This window comes from Pseudophryne corroboree, chromosome 3 (genome assembly GCF_028390025.1).
Source record: "Pseudophryne corroboree isolate aPseCor3 chromosome 3, aPseCor3.hap2, whole genome shotgun sequence".
Classification (NCBI taxonomy): domain Eukaryota; kingdom Metazoa; phylum Chordata; class Amphibia; order Anura; family Myobatrachidae; genus Pseudophryne; species Pseudophryne corroboree.
In genome coordinates, this window is record NC_086446.1 from 223,666,735 (window position 1) to 223,685,517 (window position 18,783).

The window sequence follows — 18,783 nt, forward strand, 5'->3', positions numbered from 1 at the left end:
AAAAAAAAACATAAGACATAAATTATGTATAAATAACACTTTTTGGGGGTAAAAATCTCAGCTTGAAACGGAATAAAAGCACATTTAATGGTTTACAGGAGGAAATTTCTCAAACAGCCTTTACTGAGGTCCAAGCTCTTTCAGGATAATAAGGTATCTACTACCACCTGGTGGCAGTCTTTATTTGCAAGATCACCCTATTCATTTTCAGAGGACATGTCTTAAAAGAGATAATGATACAAATTATAATTTTTTTACCTTCATCTACAACAGTAAAATGTGTATTTAACCAGGTTTGCATTAGGATTTTTTCGCAGCTGTTTTCCTTAGTACAAAGTTAGGTAAACAAATATGTACTAATTGTATTCACTTACCCACAGCATTACTGGTTAGTTAGGCTGGGTAAACACCTGAACGATATTGGTCTGTTTTGCTGTATTGCAACTACAAATAGTGTACATCGTCTAGTATGTACGCACAATTGCACACTCCTGCGGGTCATATACGACATCCTCTCATTGGTCAACCAAGCGATCTCTTGTGCAACTAGGTACCGATCGTGTTGTGTGTACGGCCAAACCAGAAAACATGGTATACTGTGTACTCTTACAACTTTGCTCCATACGCTATAAGTCGCGTTACACAATGCGAGTGCTGTGTGACTCTGTAGCGCAGAGCGTCTTTTGCCGCGAAAATGGGTCTGAGACGCAATGTAATAGGACGCAGGAGCATCCTCTGCTGATTAAAATAATATACAGCATGCCTATAGTGTGTGTGTAATAGCGGCTCTATCTGCATCCGAAATTAAATGTTACAGTGTTTTCTAGAACACTGTAGCATAACATTTTGTATGCAAATACAGTCGTAGTCACAAACAGAATCTAAGCATGCTGCATATCATTTTAATCAGAAGCTGCATGTGTGTCATACTGCATTACACTGCGTCTAAAGGTGGGTACACACTATTAGATATATCTGCAGATCAATTGATCTGCAGATATATCTATGTACGGATCGGGCAGTGTGCTGTGCATACACACAGCCCGATCCGTCGGGGGACTGACGTCATGAACTGGGCGGGTGGGCGCTCGCGCCCGCCCAGTTCACCTGTCAATCACCGCCGGCCGCCGCCGCATGTGTACGGGCGGTCGGACGACCGCCCCGTACACACACAGCGACGCGCCAATATATCGTTAGATATATTGGCTGTCGGCTGTGCTGCACGGCCGACGCGATACGTCTGTGAACGACGGAGTTCACAGACGTATCGCCCGTACACACTGGCCGACGGTCCCGCGATGTATCGGCCGTTCAAGAGAACGGCCGATACATCGACCAGTGTGTACGGGCCTTAAGATGCATTTTCGCGGCTCAAGATGGAAAAAAAAAAAGAGAAAAAACACGTTCGGCGCCACCAAGTCTTACCACGGCATGGCACGACTTAAAAGGTTGTTTAGCGTGTCTGCAGCATGTACAAGGACACATCTGTATCCTTTTAAAGCACAGCCCATTATTAAAATTAGCCAGTGATCGTTGTAGTGTACACACAGTAATAAATCATATACGACCAAACAATACAATACATTGTTCGTTCGTAGTGTTCACTCTTGGCTGTTTTAGCAGGGCGCCGCACCCTGCCAGATTTTTTAAGGGCAAAACCCGCCCTGCCCTTTCTGCGGCGCCCTGCTAAAACAGCCGCCCGCTTTCTGCCCTCTCAGTGTGGAAAGATGCTGCACGAGGCATCCATTCACGCTGTCAGAGAGCTTGGGGGAAGCCCAGCACCTACAGAGGTGCCCCCAACAGTGATGGTGCCGGCCGCCCACGCCTGTGGACTGAACCGCCAACTTGCATTACGTACAAGTGGCCACGCCCCCTATTTGCATGGCCACGCCCCTTTTGGTACGCACGCTTGTCCCCCTCACGGACCAGCGCCCTGCCCGCCCCCAACAGTGAACGCTACATTCGCATGCGTTATTGGACAATTTGTATGCTAAATATCATGTTTTGGGTTCAAGGAAATTGGATGTAAAATCGGTCCATTTACATGTCGTTCAGGTGTGTACCCAGGGATACATTAACAAAATAGTTCAACAAAATCAATAAAACAAATATACTTACTGAACATTCTTGGGTTTGGACCAGGACATGTTCTGAGTTTCCTTTAAGCCAAGGCGCAGACCGTTAAATGCACCAAATGCTGCTCCTAAGACAGAACACAAACTAATACAATGACTCTCCAAGAACAAGTAACTGTATACATAACTCAAAATGTCTGGCTGTGTCTTAAAGTACAATGCACAAAATGGCAAGCTGCTCAATCAGATTGTGATGTCACTCAGGTGCTAAAAGGGAGGGGTAATTCTGTGTAGGAAAAAACAATGTGTTCCCTAATGCACACCGAGTGAAAAATATTACTACATAATAGTCAGATAATACGGAGATCTTAGTTGCGTATATCTGCAGATAAGAGGATTTTGGTACTTACCGATAAATCCATTTCTCTGAATCCTCTAGGGGACACTGGAGTTCCTTATACATTAGGGATGTGAAGCTTGCAACCGGAGGTGTGGCACAATCTAAAAATTAGCATTGTCTGCACAGCCGGCTCCTCCCCCTTCACATCCCTCCTCCCTCTGAAAAATTTGACTGAGAGAATAGGACATGATACTATAGCACATGGCGAGGAACCGAACCGTACAACATATCAAACAGCATCCAAGAACTCTTAATCGAACAACTAACGCGGTTTGCACGAACAGTTTGAACAAGAACTTTGAACACAGCAGGTTGACAGCACCGAGGCGGGCGTCCAGTGTCCCCTAGAGGATTCAGAGAAATGGATTTATCGGTAAGTACCAAAATCCTCTTCTCTCTTTCATCCACTAGGGGACACTGGAGTTCCTTATACATTAGGGGACGTCCCAAAGTTATCCCCCAGGGAGGGAATGCTGTCGGTGGTCTGCAAAACTAAACGTCCGAACTTAGAGTCTTCGGACGCAAGAGCATCAAACTTGTAAAATTTTGCAAAACGTGTGGGCTGAGGACCACGTCGCCGCTCTGCAAAGTTGAGTAGTGGAAGCACCTCTGGCAGCCGCCCATGAGGAACCCACTGATCTGGTGGTATGAGCACCAGTCGGAACCGAAACCTGGTTACCACAGAAAATATAAGCTTGTCGAATGGCAAGTCTAATCCATCTAGATAAAAACTGCCGAGATGCTGGCCAAACCTTCTTTGGACCATCATAGAGAACAACACATGGTCTGACTATCTGAAGGACAACGTAACTTGTACGCATATTCGTAAAGCTCGGACAACATCCAAAGACACGCCCCCATCTGCGAATCTCTGAAAAGATGGGACTACAATCAGCTGGTTTACGTGAAACCCGAAACGACCTTAGGAAGGAAAGCTGCTCTTGTACAGAGTTCTGCCCTATCCTCATGGAAAATTAAAAACGGAGTCTAACATGATAAGGCTACAAACTCAGAAACTCTCCTGGCCGAAGCCCAGGCAAGTAATAACGTGACCTTCCAAGAGAGATCTTTCAGGTCTGTTCTTTCCAACGGCTCAAAAGTTATTGATCAGAAAAAATTACAACACCAAATTTTAAGTCCCATGGCGTAGTGGGAGGACGGAAGGGAGGTTGTATCCTCAGAATCCCCTGTAAAAAGGTTTGAACCTCCTGTAAGGATGCTAACCGCTGTTGAAAAAGTATGGAGAGAGCTGAAACCTGAACCGTCAAAGGAGCCTAGTCTTAGTCCTCCACCTAGACCAGCTTGAAGAAAAAAGTAGAATTTTGTTAAGTGGAAGTTCGTCGAATTCCACCCACCTTCCTGACACCAGTCCCTGTACTTCTTCCAAATTCTGTAGTAGTGCATGGCTGTACCAGGCTTCCCAACAACAAACCTCGTAGGAATAGCCGTTCTCGGAATCCCTCTGTTTCGTAATTTCCGGGTTTCAGTAGCCACGCCGTTAAGCGCAGCTTGGTCAGTATAGGAACGGTCCCTAAGATAGCAGGTCCTCTCTCAGAGGTAACCGCCAAGGATCTTCCACTAGGAACTCCCGCAAATCTGAGTACCAACTCCTGCGGAGCCAATCTGGCGCCAATAGAATCGCCCACACTTATTCTTGTTTCACCTCTTTTTAAAACTCTCAGCATGAGTGTGAAAAGGTGAAAATATGTAAACCCTTCTGTAACACCAAGGAAGTGTTAATGCGTCCACTCCTTCTGCTGCTGGATCCCTTGTCCTGGACACATATCTGGGCAGCTGATGGTTGTGCAGAGACGCCATTAGGTCCACTTGAGGAAGACCCCATCTCCTCACCACCATGTCGAAAATCTGTGGAAGTAGGCACCATTTTTCCGTCTGCATGTCCTGGCGACTGAGATAATCTGCGTCCCAGTTCTCCACACCTGGAATGAACACTGCCTAGAGGATGATGTTTCGCCTTTCTGCCCACAATAAGATCCTTGTGGCTACCCTTAACGTCATCCTGCTGTTTGTTCCTCCTTGACAAGTTATGTAAGCTGTCGACGTTGACATCGTCCGGCTGTATCTTTTAGTGTTGACCCATGACTAGGTCACCGGCTATGAAAAATGCATTGTAAACTGCTCTCAGTTCGAGAATGTTTATGGGTAGGCTGCTCTCCTGTAACCTCCAACCTTTATGTCCATAGATACCATGAACTCTCCTTGTTCCAACCCTGCCATAGCTGACTGGACTTAGTCCATCCGGAATCTGCAAACCGTGAGGAATTTGTACCTGCAGGACAGCACCCCAACCTCTGAGACTGGCGTCCGTTGTCAGGATCCTCCAATCCCAAATGCAGAAACTCTTTGCCTGCTGCGAGATTCTTGTGCAAATCAAGGAGGTTCGTATGCGTAGTGGAAGTCTGATTCTTCGATGTAGAAGCCAGTGCGAACCTGCTCTTCTGAGCAATGTGGTTTCATCTGGAATGGTCGGGAATGAAGTCTGCCGTATTGGATAGCTTCAAACGACGCCACTATCTTCCCTAGAAGTTGCCTACAGAGGTGTAGAGAAACTGTGTATTTAGTACTTGAGCCACTAACCTCTGTGGGTCCTGGATCTTGTCCTCTGGTAGGAATACTCTCAATTGTACCGTGTCCAGTTGGCATGAGGTTGGATTGTTTGGAAGTTCACAATCCACCCATGTTGAATGAAAAATTGAGGAGATGTTTGAGCATCCTTTATCAGCTGTTCCTGAGATGAGGCTTTGATCAGTAGATCGTCTAGATAAGGTATGATCGTGACCCCTAGCTGTCTCAATCCTGTCACCATTATTGGTATGATCTTTGTAAAGATTCAGGGCCCTGAATTGGTAGTGATCCTTCACCCGTGCAACCTTAAGTAAGCATGGCGGGGGGTCCAAATCGGGATATAAAAGGTATTTTGCACTACCAAAAGATTTGAATAAAATCCCGTTCCTCTTTAAGAATCCGGGACTGGTGACATAACCCCTTGTATGCAGGAGTCTTTGAATTTGCCGTCTGTAATGCTCCTGCTCGCAACGGGCACCTAGGACCTCAAGCTGTAAAGAAACGGACTGTGTGGACGTTTTTGAAACTGTATCCTTGACCTAAACGTCTGGTGAGGTCTTGGCCCAGGCGTCCCGAAAACCTTCCAACTCTACGCCCACCAAGGAGGACCCCAGGTGAGCAGGGAGACTGTCATGCCACGGGTTTGTCAGCAGGTTCGTCCTGCCTTCTGTGTCGACTGTGAACGACCTCTACCTCTCGAGTAAGAAGTAGGTAGATAGGTAGATTTCACTGCAGTTGTCTGCGAAATCCACTTGTCTAACTCAGGACCAATAACATCTAACCCCTAACTGTAATAGTCTCTATTCTTGGGATAGGAGTCCACTCGCCCTTCTCTGAGCCATAAAATTCCTCTAGCCGAAATGGGCGAAACCGAGATGCGGGACGTTATTTTACTAGCGTCCTTTGAAGCCTGGCCCATATAAGTCGCTGATTCTCGAATATGCTCCGCTGAAAATTTTCCTCCAGGCTACTTTCTTACGCCCAGCCCATGCGACAATGTGCTGCTACAAAAAATAAGAATTTACTTACCGATAATTCTATTTCTCGTAGTCCGTAGTGGATGCTGGGGACTCCGTCAGGACCATGGGGAATAGCGGCTCCGCAGGAGACAGGGCACAAAAGTAAAAGCTTTAGGATCAGGTGGTGTGCACTGGCTCCTCCCCCTATGACCCTCCTCCAAGCCTCAGTTAGGATACTGTGCCCGGACGAGCGTACACAATAAGGAAGGATTTTGAATTCCGGGTAAGACTCATACCAGCCACACCAATCACACTGTACAACCTGTGATCTGAACCCAGTTAACAGCATGATAACAGCGGAGCCTCTGAAAAGATGGCTCACAACAATAATAACCCGATTTTTGTAATAATAACTATGTACAAGTATTGCAGACAATCCGCACTTGGGATGGGCGCCCAGCATCCACTACGGACTACGAGAAATAGAATTATCGGTAAGTAAATTCTTATTTTCTCTGACGTCCTAAGTGGATGCTGGGGACTCCGTCAGGACCATGGGGATTATACCAAAGCTCCCAAACGGGCGGGAGAGTGCGGATGACTCTGCAGCACCGAGTGAGAGAACTCCAGGTCCTCCTCAGCCAGGGTGTGCCCCTGACCAAGTAGCTGCTCGGCAAAGTTGTAAAGCCGAGACCCCTCAGGCAGCCGCCCAAGATGAGCCCACCTTCCTTGTGGAATGGGCATTTACATATTTTGGCTGTGGCAGGCCTGCCACAGAATGTGCAAGCTGAATTGTACTACACATCCAACTAGCAATCGTCTGCTTAGAAGCAAGAGCACCCAGTTTGTTGGGTGCATACAGGATAACAGCAAGTCAGTTTTCCTGACTCCAGCCGTCCTGGAAACCTATATTTTCAGGGCCCTGACAACATCTAGCAACTTGGAGTCCTCCAAGTCCCTAGTAGCCGCAGGTACCACAATAAGCTGGTTCAGTTGAAACGCTGACACCACCTTAGGGAGAAACTGGGGACGAGTCCGCAGCTCTGCCCTGTCCGAATGGACAATCAGATATGGGCTTTTGTGAGACAAAGCCGCCAATTCTGACACTCGCCTGGCCGAGGCCAGGGCCAACATCATCGTCACTTTCCATGTGAGATATTTCAAATCCACAGATTTGAGCGGTTTAAACCAATGTGATTTGAGGAATCCCAGAACTACGTTGAGATCCCACAGTGCCACTGGAGGCACAAAAGGGGGTTGTATATGCAGTACTCCCTTGACAAACTTCTGGACTTCAGGAACTGAAGCCAATTCTTTCTGGAAGAAAATCGACAGGGCCGAAATTTGAACCTTAATGGACCCCAATTTGAGGCCCATAGACACTCGTTTGCAGGAAATGCAGGAATCGACCGAGTTGAAATTTCTTCGTGGGGCCTTCCTGGCCTCACACCACGCAACATATTTTCGCCACATGTGGTGATAATGTTGTGCGGTCACCTCCTTCCTGGCTTTGACCAGGGTAGGAATGACCTCTTCCGGAATGCCTTTTTCCCTTAGGATCCGGCGTTCAACCGCCATGCCGTCAAACGCAGCTGCGGTAAGTCTTGGAACAGACATGGTACTTGCTGAAGCAAGTCCCTTCTTAGCGGCAGAGGCCATGAGTCCTCTGTGAGCATCTCTTGAAGTTCCGGGTACCAAGTCCTTCTTGGCCAATCCGGAGCCACGAGTATAGTTCTTACTCCTCTACGTCTTATAATTCGCAGTACCTTAGGTATGAGAAGCAGAGGAGGGAACACATACACCGACTGGTACACCCACGGTGTTACCAGAACGTCCACAGCTATTGCCTGAGGGTCTCTTGACCTGGCGCAATACCTGTCCAGTTTTTTGTTCAGGCGGGACGCCATCATGTCCACCTTTGGTCTTTCCCAACGGTTCACAATCATGTGGAAGACTTCCCGATGAAGTCCCCACTCTCCCGGGTGGAGGTCGTGCTGAGGAAGTCTGCTTCCCAGTTGTCCACTCCCGGAATGAACACTGCTGACAGTGCTATCACATGATTTTCCGCCCAGCGAAGAATCCTTGCAGTTTCTGCCATTGCCCTCCTGCTTCTTGTGCCGCCCTGTCTGTTTACGTGGGCGACTGCCGTGATGTTGTCCCACTGGATCAATACCGGCTGACCTTGAAGCAGAGGTCTTGCTAAGCTTAGAGCATTGTAAATTGCTCTTAGCTCCAGTATATTTATGTGGAGAGAAGTCTCCAGACTTGATCACACTCCCTGGAAATTTTTTCCTTGTGTGACTGCTCCCCAGCCTTTCAGGCTGGCATCCGTGGTCACCAGGACCCAGTCCTGAATGCCGAATCTGTGGCCCTCTAGTAGATGAGCACTCTGCAGCCACCACAGAAGAGACACCCTTGTCCTTGGAGACAGGGTTATCCGCTGATGCATCTGAAGATGCGATCCGGACCATTTTTCCAGCAGATCCCACTGAAAAGTTCTTGCGTGAAATCTGCCGAATGGAATCGCTTCGTAAGAAGCCACCATTTTTCCCAGGACCCTTGTGCAATGATGCACTGACACTTTTCCTGGTTTTAGGCGGTTCCTAACTAGCTCGGATAACTCCCTGGCTTTCTCCTCCGGGAGAAACACCTTTTTCTGGACTGTGTCCAGAATCATCCCTAGGAACAGCAGACGTGTTGTCAGAGACAGCTGCGATTTTGGAATATTTAGAATCCACCCGTGCTGTCGTAGAACTACTTGAGATAGTGCTACTCCGACCTCCAACTGTTCTCTGGACCTTGCCCTTATCAGGAGATCGTCCAAGTAAGGGATAATTAAGACGCCTTTTCTTTGAAGAAGAATCATCATTTCGGCCATTACCTTGGTAAAGACCCGGGGTGCCGTGGACAATCCAAACGGCAGCGTCTGACACTGATAGTGACAGTTTTGTACCACGAACCTGAGGTACCCTTGGTTCCTGGTTCGCTATCACTGCTCTGAGTGACTCCATCTTGATTTGAACCTTTGTATGTAAGTGTTCAAATATTTCAGATTTAGAATAGGTCTCACCGAGCCGTCTGGCTTCAGTACCACAATATAGTGTGGAATAATACCCCTTTCCTTGTTGTAGGAGGGGTACTTTGATTATCACCTAACAAAACTTTTACTCTAAGCAGCTCTTTAGGAGAGCCACCTAGATTGCACCCTGCTCGGCCGGGCACAAAAACCTAACTGAGGCTTGGAGGAGGATCATAGGGGGAGGAGCCAGTGCACACCACCTGATCCTAAAGCTTTTACTTTTGTGCCCTGTCTCCTGCGGAGCCGCTATTCCCCATGGTCCTGACGGAGTCCCCAGCATCCACTTAGGACGTCAGAGAAATTGATTTTAATGCAGTGTCTACCTTCGTGACATGACATATCCTTTAAGGTGTTCACGCTAGGCATAGGGGACATTGTCTTCTCCCCGCTTCCTAAGCGCCCGCTGTGTGTTTAAACGTGTATCAGTTTGGAGTTTGAGGCATAGACATGGTCTTCTCCTGATACGAATAAATGGAAAACTCTCTGGTTCCTTAACTCCTTACTTCTTGAAGCATATGATCACCATAAACTCCTGATCTAAGGCAGACTTAATTATCTCGCCCTTTCATCTATAAGACCCTCTTCCTTCATCGTGTAAGATGGGAAGGATTCTATTAACCGCCTTGCTCACCTATCTTAATGCCTGCGCAGGAGGGATTAATTTAAATTAGAAATTCCTTCATGGTCTTGGAGAATCCCTGAGCCCTTACTGACTGCTGCAGGAATCTGACATTTTCTTTGAAATATTTGTCAGGGCTTGCTCCCATTATCTTGGCGGAGCCTTGCTCCCGAGTTGAGCGCCCTTAACTAAACAGGGAACTCATACCCGGGGGTCGCCCAAACTAACGCTCATCTTATTACAGTTTGTATACATAATAAGTTCTAGTGTTCTTGGTAAGTGCTTTTGACTTTTGAAGCCGCACCCCATAGAGCGCTCCACCGTGCTTTCCCCCCTTATAATGGGAACAGAAAGACCATAACGGGTGATGGGATTAAAGGTACATTGGATCCACCTATTTCCTGCAGCCCATTATGATTGCCGCTTGCGTGATTTTGCCATCTCCTTAGAGATTCTATCTGCAAGGTTTTTTTCTTCATGACCTAGACGGAGCACTGCTCCCAGGTGGAGCGTCCTTGTCTAAGCAGGAATCGCACACCTGCAAACGTAATAGGTCTTGGAGGTCTTGGTTGATGTCTTAGACATGTTGAGTAAACCCCGTACCAGACTATATTGCAGCGCTTTCACCCTTTAAACTAGGAAGAGAAGACTGACAGATGGCGGAAGCTAAAAGTATCGGATTGCCTGGCTGGTTACTTTACAGTCTCTTAAATGGAATAGAAAGGGAAAGAGAGGAAAAAAAAAAAAAAATTAAAAAAAAAAAAAAAAAAAAAAAATGTATTTAACACCAGCCGACTTGCAAACCTCATACATCCAACTGTAAGTCAGTTACGATGGTAAAGTTGGTATTCACTCGCTTTTTCATATTTTCCTTAGGATCTTTGCAATAGAATTCCTTTGAAAATATAAATAATAATCAATTATCAGGAGATCCTCATACATATATAAATTTCACCAGCAGAGGGAGTCTTTTACTAAAATAAAAAATCCCTCTGATATCTAAGTTTCCCCAGCAGAGGGAGCTGTCACCACACTAAAAATACTCATCTAAGAGGGGGAGGGGAGGGCTCATCCATGCCCCTCAGATCTGGAGCCTGTCTGGAAACACTAAGATGGCCGCCCCTGAAAAATCATGGACACTTCATGGCTGTAATAATAAGAATTTACTCACCGGTAATTCTATTTCTCGTAGTCCGTAGTGGATGCTGGGGACTCCGTAAGGACCATGGGGAATAGACGGCTCCGCAGGAGACTGGGCACATCTAAAGAAAGATTTAGGACTATCTGGTGTGCACTGGCTCCTCCCCCTATGACCCTCCTCCAAGCCTCAGTTAGGAACTGTGCCCGGAAGAGCTGACACAATAAGGAAGGATTTTTGAATCCCGGGTAAGACTCATACCAGCCACACCATATAACACGTGATAGGAACCCCGGTTAACAGTATGATAACAAATGGAGCCTCTGAAGAGATGGCTCACAACAAAACCCGATTTTTGTAACAATAACTATGTACAGGTATCGCAGACAATTCGCACTTGGGATGGGCGCCCAGCATCCACTACGGACTACGAGAAATAGAATTACCGGTGAGTAAATTCTTATTTTCTCTGACGTCCTAGTGGATGCTGGGGACTCCGTAAGGACCATGGGGATTATACCAAAGCTCCCAAACGGGCGGGAGAGTGCGGATGACTCTGCAGCACCGAATGAGAGAATTCCAGGTCCTCCTCAGCCAGGGTATCAAATTTGTAGAATTTTGCAAACGTGTTTGCCCCCGACCAAGTAGCTGCTCGGCAAAGTTGTAAAGCCGAGACCTCTCGGGCAGCCGCCCAAGATGAGCCCACCTTCCGTGTGGAATGGGCTTTTACAGATTTAGGCTGCGGTAAGCCTACCGCAGAATGCGCCAGCTTAATAGTGCTACAAATCCAGCGCGCAATAGACTGCTTAGAAGCAGGAGCACCCAGCTTGGTGGGTGCATACAGGATAAACAGCAAGTCAGTCTTTCTGACTCCAGCCGTCCTGGAAATATAAATTTTTAGGGCCCTGACTACGTCCAGCAACTTGGAATCCTCCAAGTCCCTAGTAGCCGTAGGCACCACAATAGGTTGGTTCAAGTGAAAAGCTGAGACCACCTTTGGTAGAAACTGAGGACGAGTCCTCAATTCTGCCCTATCCATATGGAAAATCAGATAAGGGCTTTTACAAGACAAAGCCGCCAATTCTGAAACCCGCCTGGCCGACGCCAAGGCCAACAGCATGACCACTTTCCACGTGAGATATTTTAAATCAACAGTCTTAAGTGGTTCGAACCAATGTGATTTCAGGAATGCCAAAACCACATTGAGATCCCAAGGTGCCACTGGGGGCACAAAAGGAGGTTGAATATGCAGTACTCCTTGGACAAAAGTCAGAACTTCGGGCAGTGAAGCCAGTTCTTTTTGGAAGAAAATCGACAGAGCCGAAATCTGGACCTTTATGGACCCCAATTTGAGGCCCACCGTCACCCCTGCTTGCAGGAAGTGCAGGAATCGACCCAGTTGAAATTCCTCCGTCGGGGCCTTCATGGCCTCACACCAAGCAACATATTTTCGCCAAATGCGGTGATGTCGTCTTGCGGTGACATCCTTCCTGGCTTTGATCAGGGTAGGGATGACTTCCTCCGGAATACCCTTTTCCTTCAGGATCCGGTGTTCAACCGCCATGCCGTCAAACGCAGCCGCGGTAAGTCTTGGAACAGACAGGGTCCCTGCTGCAGCAGGTCTTGTCTGAGCGGCAGAGGCCAAGGGTCCTCTGTAAGCATCTCTTGAAGTTCCGGGTACCAAGCTCTTCTTGGCCAATCCGGAACCACGAGTATGGTTTTCACTCCTCGCCTTCTTATTATTCTCAGTACCTTGGGTATGAGAGGTAGAGGAGGAAACACATAGACCGACTGGTACACCCATGGTGTCACTAGAGCGTCCACCGCTTTCGCCTAAGGGTCTCTTGACCGGGCGCAATATCTTTTCAACTTCTTGTTGAGGCGGGACGCCATCATGTCTACCTGTGGTTTTTCCCACCGGTTGACCAGCATTTGGAAGACTTCTGGATGAAGTCCCCATTCTCCCGGGTGGAGGTCAAGCCTGCTGAGGAAGTCTGCTTCCCAGTTGTCCACTCCCGGAATGAACACTGCCGTCAGTGCTAACACATGATTCTCTGCCCATCTGAGAATCCTTGTGGCTTCTGCCATCGCCATCCTGCTTCTCGTGCCGCCCTGTCTGTTTACATGGGCGACCGCCGTGATGTTGTCTGACTGGATCAGTACCGGCTGGTTTTGAAGCAGGGGTCTTGCCTGGCTTAGGGCATTGTAAATAGCCCTTAGCTCCAGGATATTTATGTGAAGAGAAATCTCCTGATTTGACCACAATCCTTGGAAATTTCTTCCCTTTGTGACTGCCCCCCAGCCCCGAAGGCTGGCATCCGTGGTCACCAGGACCCAGTCCTGTATTCCGAATCTGCGGCCCTCTAGTAGATGAGCCCTCTGCAGCCACCACAGCAGCGACACCCTGGTTCTGGCCGATAGTGTTATCCGCTGTTGCATCTGGAGATGGGACCCGGACCATTTGTCCAACAGGTCCCACTGGAACATCCTTGCGTGTGGAATGTTTAGAATCCAGCCGTGCTGTTGTAGCACTGTTCTTTGGACCTCGCCTTTATCAGGAGATCGTCCAAGTACGGGATAATTAAAACTCCCTTCTTGCGAAGGAGTATCATCATTTCGCCCATTACCTTGGTAAAGACCCTCGGTGCCGTGGATAACCCAAACGGCAGCGTCTGGAACTGATCGTGACAGTCCTGTACCACAAATCTGAGGTACTCCTGGTGCGGAGGGTAAATGGGGACATGCAGGTACGCATCCTTGATGTCCAGGAATACCATGTAATCCCCCTCCTCCAGGCTCGCAATAACCGCCCTGAGCGATTCCATCTTGAACCTTTTGATATAAGTGTTCAAGGCTTTTAAATTTAAGATGGGTCTCACCGAACCGTCCGGTTTCGGTACCACAAACATTGTGGAGTAGTAACCCTTTCCTTGCTGAAGGAGGGGTACCTTGACGATCACTTTCTGTGAATACAGTTTTTGAATAGCCACCAACACTGCCTCCCTGGCAGAGGGAGTTGCCGGCAAGGCAGATTTTAGGAAACGGCGGGGGGGGGGGGGGGGGGGGGGGGGAAGACGTCTCGAATTCCAGCCTGTACCCCTGAGATACTACTTGAAGGACCCAGGGATCCACTTGAGAGAGCCCACTGTGTGCTGAAAAACCTGAGACGTGCCCCCACCGTTCCCGATTCCGCCTGAGCAACCCCAGCGTCATGCTGTGGACTTACCGGACGCAGGGGAGGACTTCTGCTCCTGGGAACTAGCTGTGTGCTGCAGCTTTTTCCCCCTTCCTCTGCCCCTCGGCAGAAAGGTTGAGCCTCTAGCCCGCTTATTTTTCTGGGGCCGAAAGGACTGTACCTGATAATACGGTGCTTTCTTTTGCTGTGGGGTAGCCTGTGGCAAAAAAGTTGATTTCCCAGCAGTAGCTGTGGAAACGAGGTCTGAAAGACCTTCCCCAAAAAGTTCCACCCCTTTATAGGGTAAAAATAGGATTTTGGTACTTACCAGGTAAATCCTTTTCTTTGAATCCATAGGGGGCACTGGAGTACTCTTGGGATATGGACGGCTTAGCAGAAACAAAGGCACTGAATATTTAAATTTAGAACTCTCCACCCCTCCATATCCCAGAGTACCTCAGTGTAGTACCTCAGTGTTTTTAACTGAGCCGTACAGGAACTATAGAGAGGTTGACAATGGAGAATTCCTATAACCTAACGGACAACAACAAAGCCGACACATAACGTTACTGACAACGAAACAGTTGACACCATAACCGATAGAACCTTATAATTTGAACCAGTCTGTGAAAATGTGTTACCATAAGATCCCCTGAGCTTAATACAACCCAGGTAAAACTGCTCTGGGTGGGCGTCCAGTGCCCCCTATGGATTCAAAGAAAAGGATTTACCTGGTAAGTACCAAAATCCTATTTTCTTTTTCATCCACTAGGGGTCACTGGAGTACTCTTGGGACGTACCAAAGCTTCCCCCGTGGGCGGGAGAGCTGTTTGACACCTGTAACACTAGGCGGCCAAAGCTAGATGCTGATGCCGCAAACGTATCAAAACCTGTAAAAGCGCACAAACGTGTGCACTGAAGACCATGTAGCCGCACGGTCAAGCTGCGTCGTAGAAGCTCCACGACCAGCTGGCCACGACGTTCCCACAGAACCTGTGGGATGAGCTATTACTGATGTAGGCGACTGTAACCTAGCCTTAAGGTAAGCCTGACGTATAGTCAGTTTTTCCATCTGGATAAGGTCTGCTGAGAAGCTGGCCAACCCCACTTGGCAGCATCATAGAGAACAAACAACGTATCCGTATTACGAACTGTAGACGTTCGGGACATATAAACGCGTAATGCGCGTACCACATTCAGAATTCTAGAATGTGCTGTCAACACAGGAACCACTATTGGTTGATTGATGTGAAAAGATGACACTAGCTTTGGTAAGAAAATCGGGATTCGTCCGAAGTTCCGCTCTGTCATCAGGAAACACCAAATACGGTGGCTTGCATGACAAGGCACCCAAATTTGAAAAACGCCTTGCCGAGGCTAAGGCTAGAAGAAAAAACGTTTTCCAAGTCAGAAACTTAATATCCACTTGCTGTAAGGGTTCAAAATATGAAGACTGTAAGAAACCTGAACCCAAATTCAAGTCCCATGGCGCTGTAGGTGGAATAAATGGAGGCTGTACTCTGAGGACACCCTGCAGAAAAGTGTGTACCGACGGCAATAGAGCCAATCGTCTTTGAAAATAAATTGACAACACAGATACCTGCACCTTCAGTGTAGATAAACGCAGTCCTCCATCCAACCCCGTCTGTAAAAATAACAGAATACGGGTAACTTGAAAGATGATGTCGGAAACTTCCGAGCTTCACACCAACCTATATAGGCACGCCAAATTCTGTAATAATGAGCTGCCGTAACCGGCTTCCTAGCTCGTAACATGGTTGGTATAACCGATACTGTAATGCCCTCTCTTCTTAAGAGGGCGGTCTCAACAACCACCCTGTCAACCGCGCTAAATAGGGGTAAAAGAACGGCCCCTGTTGTAACGGGTTGGACGTAGTATGAGCGGCCAAGGATCGTCTGCGAGTAGTCCTCGGAAATTCGAGAACCAAACTCTCCGAGACCCATGAGATATCACTAGTATGACTGTGACGGACTCTCTTATGATCCGTTTTAGCAACGGAGAGAGCAGCGGAAAACGGTGGAAACAGATACACGAGGCTGTACGGCCACGCGATTGTGAGAGCATCCACCGCCACTGCCCTTGGGATCTGTCGTTCTGGACACATACTGGGCGTTTGTAATTGTGGCGAGATGGCATCATGTCCACCTGAGGGTAACCCCACCTGTGGACCAACATGTGAAACACCTCTGGATTTAATGCCCAGTCTCCTGGATGAAAATCCCGACGGCTGAGATCATCTGTCTAGCAGATGTCCACTCCCGGAATGAACCCAGTCGACAATATCACCTTGTGGTATTCTGGGCAATTGAGGATTCGAGCTACTTCCCGCATTGCCATGCGGCTTCTCGTTCCTCCCTGGTTGTTTTGTATGCGACTGCCGTCGCGTTGTCTGACTGCACTTGGACAGTCTGAGAGCGAAGCATGTAGTGCATTGTAAATTGCACGGAGTTCCAGGACATTTATAGACAGCAATCTGTCGTGATCCGTTTAGAAACCCTGTTGCTGACCATTTTAAACTACAACTCCCCAACCTTTGAGACTCTCGCCCAGAGTAGAGACACCCTCGCTTCCCTGTGGGAAATCTGCCTATGTGAGGGCGACTACTGCTGTTGAAATGGACGCGAGTGAAAACCTCCGAACTGAAGCGCTTCGAAAGCCCATCATTGTTCCTAATAGGCGAATACACAAATGTACCGATAGTGTGCGTGGCTTGAGCACTTATTGTACCAGATGGCGTATAATCTGTTCTTTCTGGTGTAGTAGGTAAATTCTTTGATTTACCGTATCTGGAATCATACCTAGGAATTGAAGTCGTTGAGACGGAATTAGATGCGATTGTTTTTGAAGTTGACACTGCAACCGTGGTGTACGTTAGCAGCGCAAGTCGGAGGAGCATCTGTTGAAACGGAGCTCTTATGAGCAGATCGTTAAGTATGGAACGATGGTCACTGCCAGGAATCTGAGATGAGCTATCACAAACATCACTTTGGTGAATACCCGAGGCGCTGACAAGAGGCCAAACGGTAGAGCCTGAAACGGTTAATGGCTGTGGCGTATTGCCAAACGCAAGAACCGGTGATGAGGTGACCAAACCGGAATGTGTAAGTACGCATCCTGGAGATCAAGCGCAACCATGCAACCGTGTGGCTCCAAATATGCAAATACTGACCGCAGAAAATCCATCTTCAATCTGTAGTAAGTGACTTACTGATTGAGACTGCGACGGAGCCCTCCGGCTTTGGTACCACAAACAGACGGGAATAATAACCCTGACCTTGTTGGTGTACCAGGCCTGGAATTAAAAACTGCTGAATCCAACAGAGACTGAATGGCAACCTGCCAAAACGCCTTATTTCGTCCGACAGAGGCAGTCCTGTCTTTTAACCCTAAATAGCGGATCCATCCATGAGTGGATGGCTGGAAACTCGGCAAATGTAACGTGTAAAGGCGCGCTCCCACAATTGGAAATTCGAGATGGGCTGGGAGCCCGTCAAGCCACTGGCTTGTTGTGACTTTAGCGCCCTGACGTTACAAGGCGTGACTGTTTTTGTACCACAGCCTTGAAAAGAGTGAAGTCTAAAGGCTTTAAACGCCGGACCAGAGTATTTCCGTCTTGATACCGGAGGAGGCAATGGCTAGACTTTCCCCCCACCCCCCCCGCCTTGGCCTGAAATAATAAGATTTTACTTACCGATAAATCTATTTCTCGGAGTCCGTAGTGGATGCTGGGGTTCCTGAAAGGACCATGGGGAATAGCGGCTCCGCAGGAGACAGGGCACAAAAAGTAAAGCTTTTCCAGATCAGGTGGTGTGCACTGGCTCCTCCCCCTATGACCCTCCTCCAGACTCCAGTTAGGTACTGTGCCCGGACGAGCGTACACAATAAGGGAGGATTTTGAATCCCGGGTAAGACTCATACCAGCCACACCAAACACACCGTACAACTTGTGATCTAAACCCAGTTAACAGTATGATAACAGCGGAGCCTCTGAAAGATGGCTTCCTTCAACAATAACCCGAATTAGTTAACAATAACTATGTACAATTATTGCAGATAATCCGCACTTGGGATGGGCGCCCAGCATCCACTACGGACTCCGAGAAATAGATTTATCGGTAAGTAAAATCTTATTTTCTCTATCGTCCTAGTGGATGCTGGGGTTCCTGAAAGGACCATGGGGATTATACCAAAGCTCCCAAACGGGCGGGAGAGTGCGGATGACTCTGCAGCACCGAATGAGAGAACTCCAGGTCCTCCTTAGCCGGAGTATCAAATTTGTAAAATTTTACAAACGTGTTCTCCCCTGACCACGTAGCTGCTCGGCAAAGTTGTAATGCCGAGACCCCTCGGGCAGCCGCCCAAGATGAGCCCACCTTCCTTGTGGAGTGGGCCTTTACAGATTTAGGCTGTGGCAGGCCTGCCACAGAATGTGCAAGTTGGATTGTGCTACAGATCCAACGAGCAATCGTCTGCTTAGACGCAGGAGCACCCATCTTGTTGGGTGCATACAATATAAACAACGAGTCAGATTTTCTGACTCCAGCTGTCCTTGCAATATATATTTTTAATGCTCTGACAACGTCCAGTAACTTGGAGTCCTCCAAGTCACTTGTAGCCGCAGGCACTACAATAGGCTGGTTCAGATGAAATGCTGACACCACCTTAGGGAGAAAATGCGGACGAGTCCGCAGTTCTGCCCTGTCCGAATGGAAAATCAGATATGGGCTTTT

The 18,783-nt window shown here is 48.0% G+C and overlaps 1 protein-coding gene across 1 annotated transcript in view; it reads right to left on the reverse strand.

The window, feature by feature from the left end:
* LOC135055149 (mitochondrial import inner membrane translocase subunit Tim23) overlaps positions 1-18,783 on the reverse strand; it is a 109,241-nt gene that overhangs the window by 31,309 nt on the left and 59,149 nt on the right. Inside the window, exon 4 of the mRNA XM_063958850.1 lies at positions 2,119-2,203. Within this exon, the coding sequence (XP_063814920.1) occupies positions 2,119-2,203 (85 nt within the window). The remainder of the gene's footprint in view (positions 1-2,118; positions 2,204-18,783) is intronic.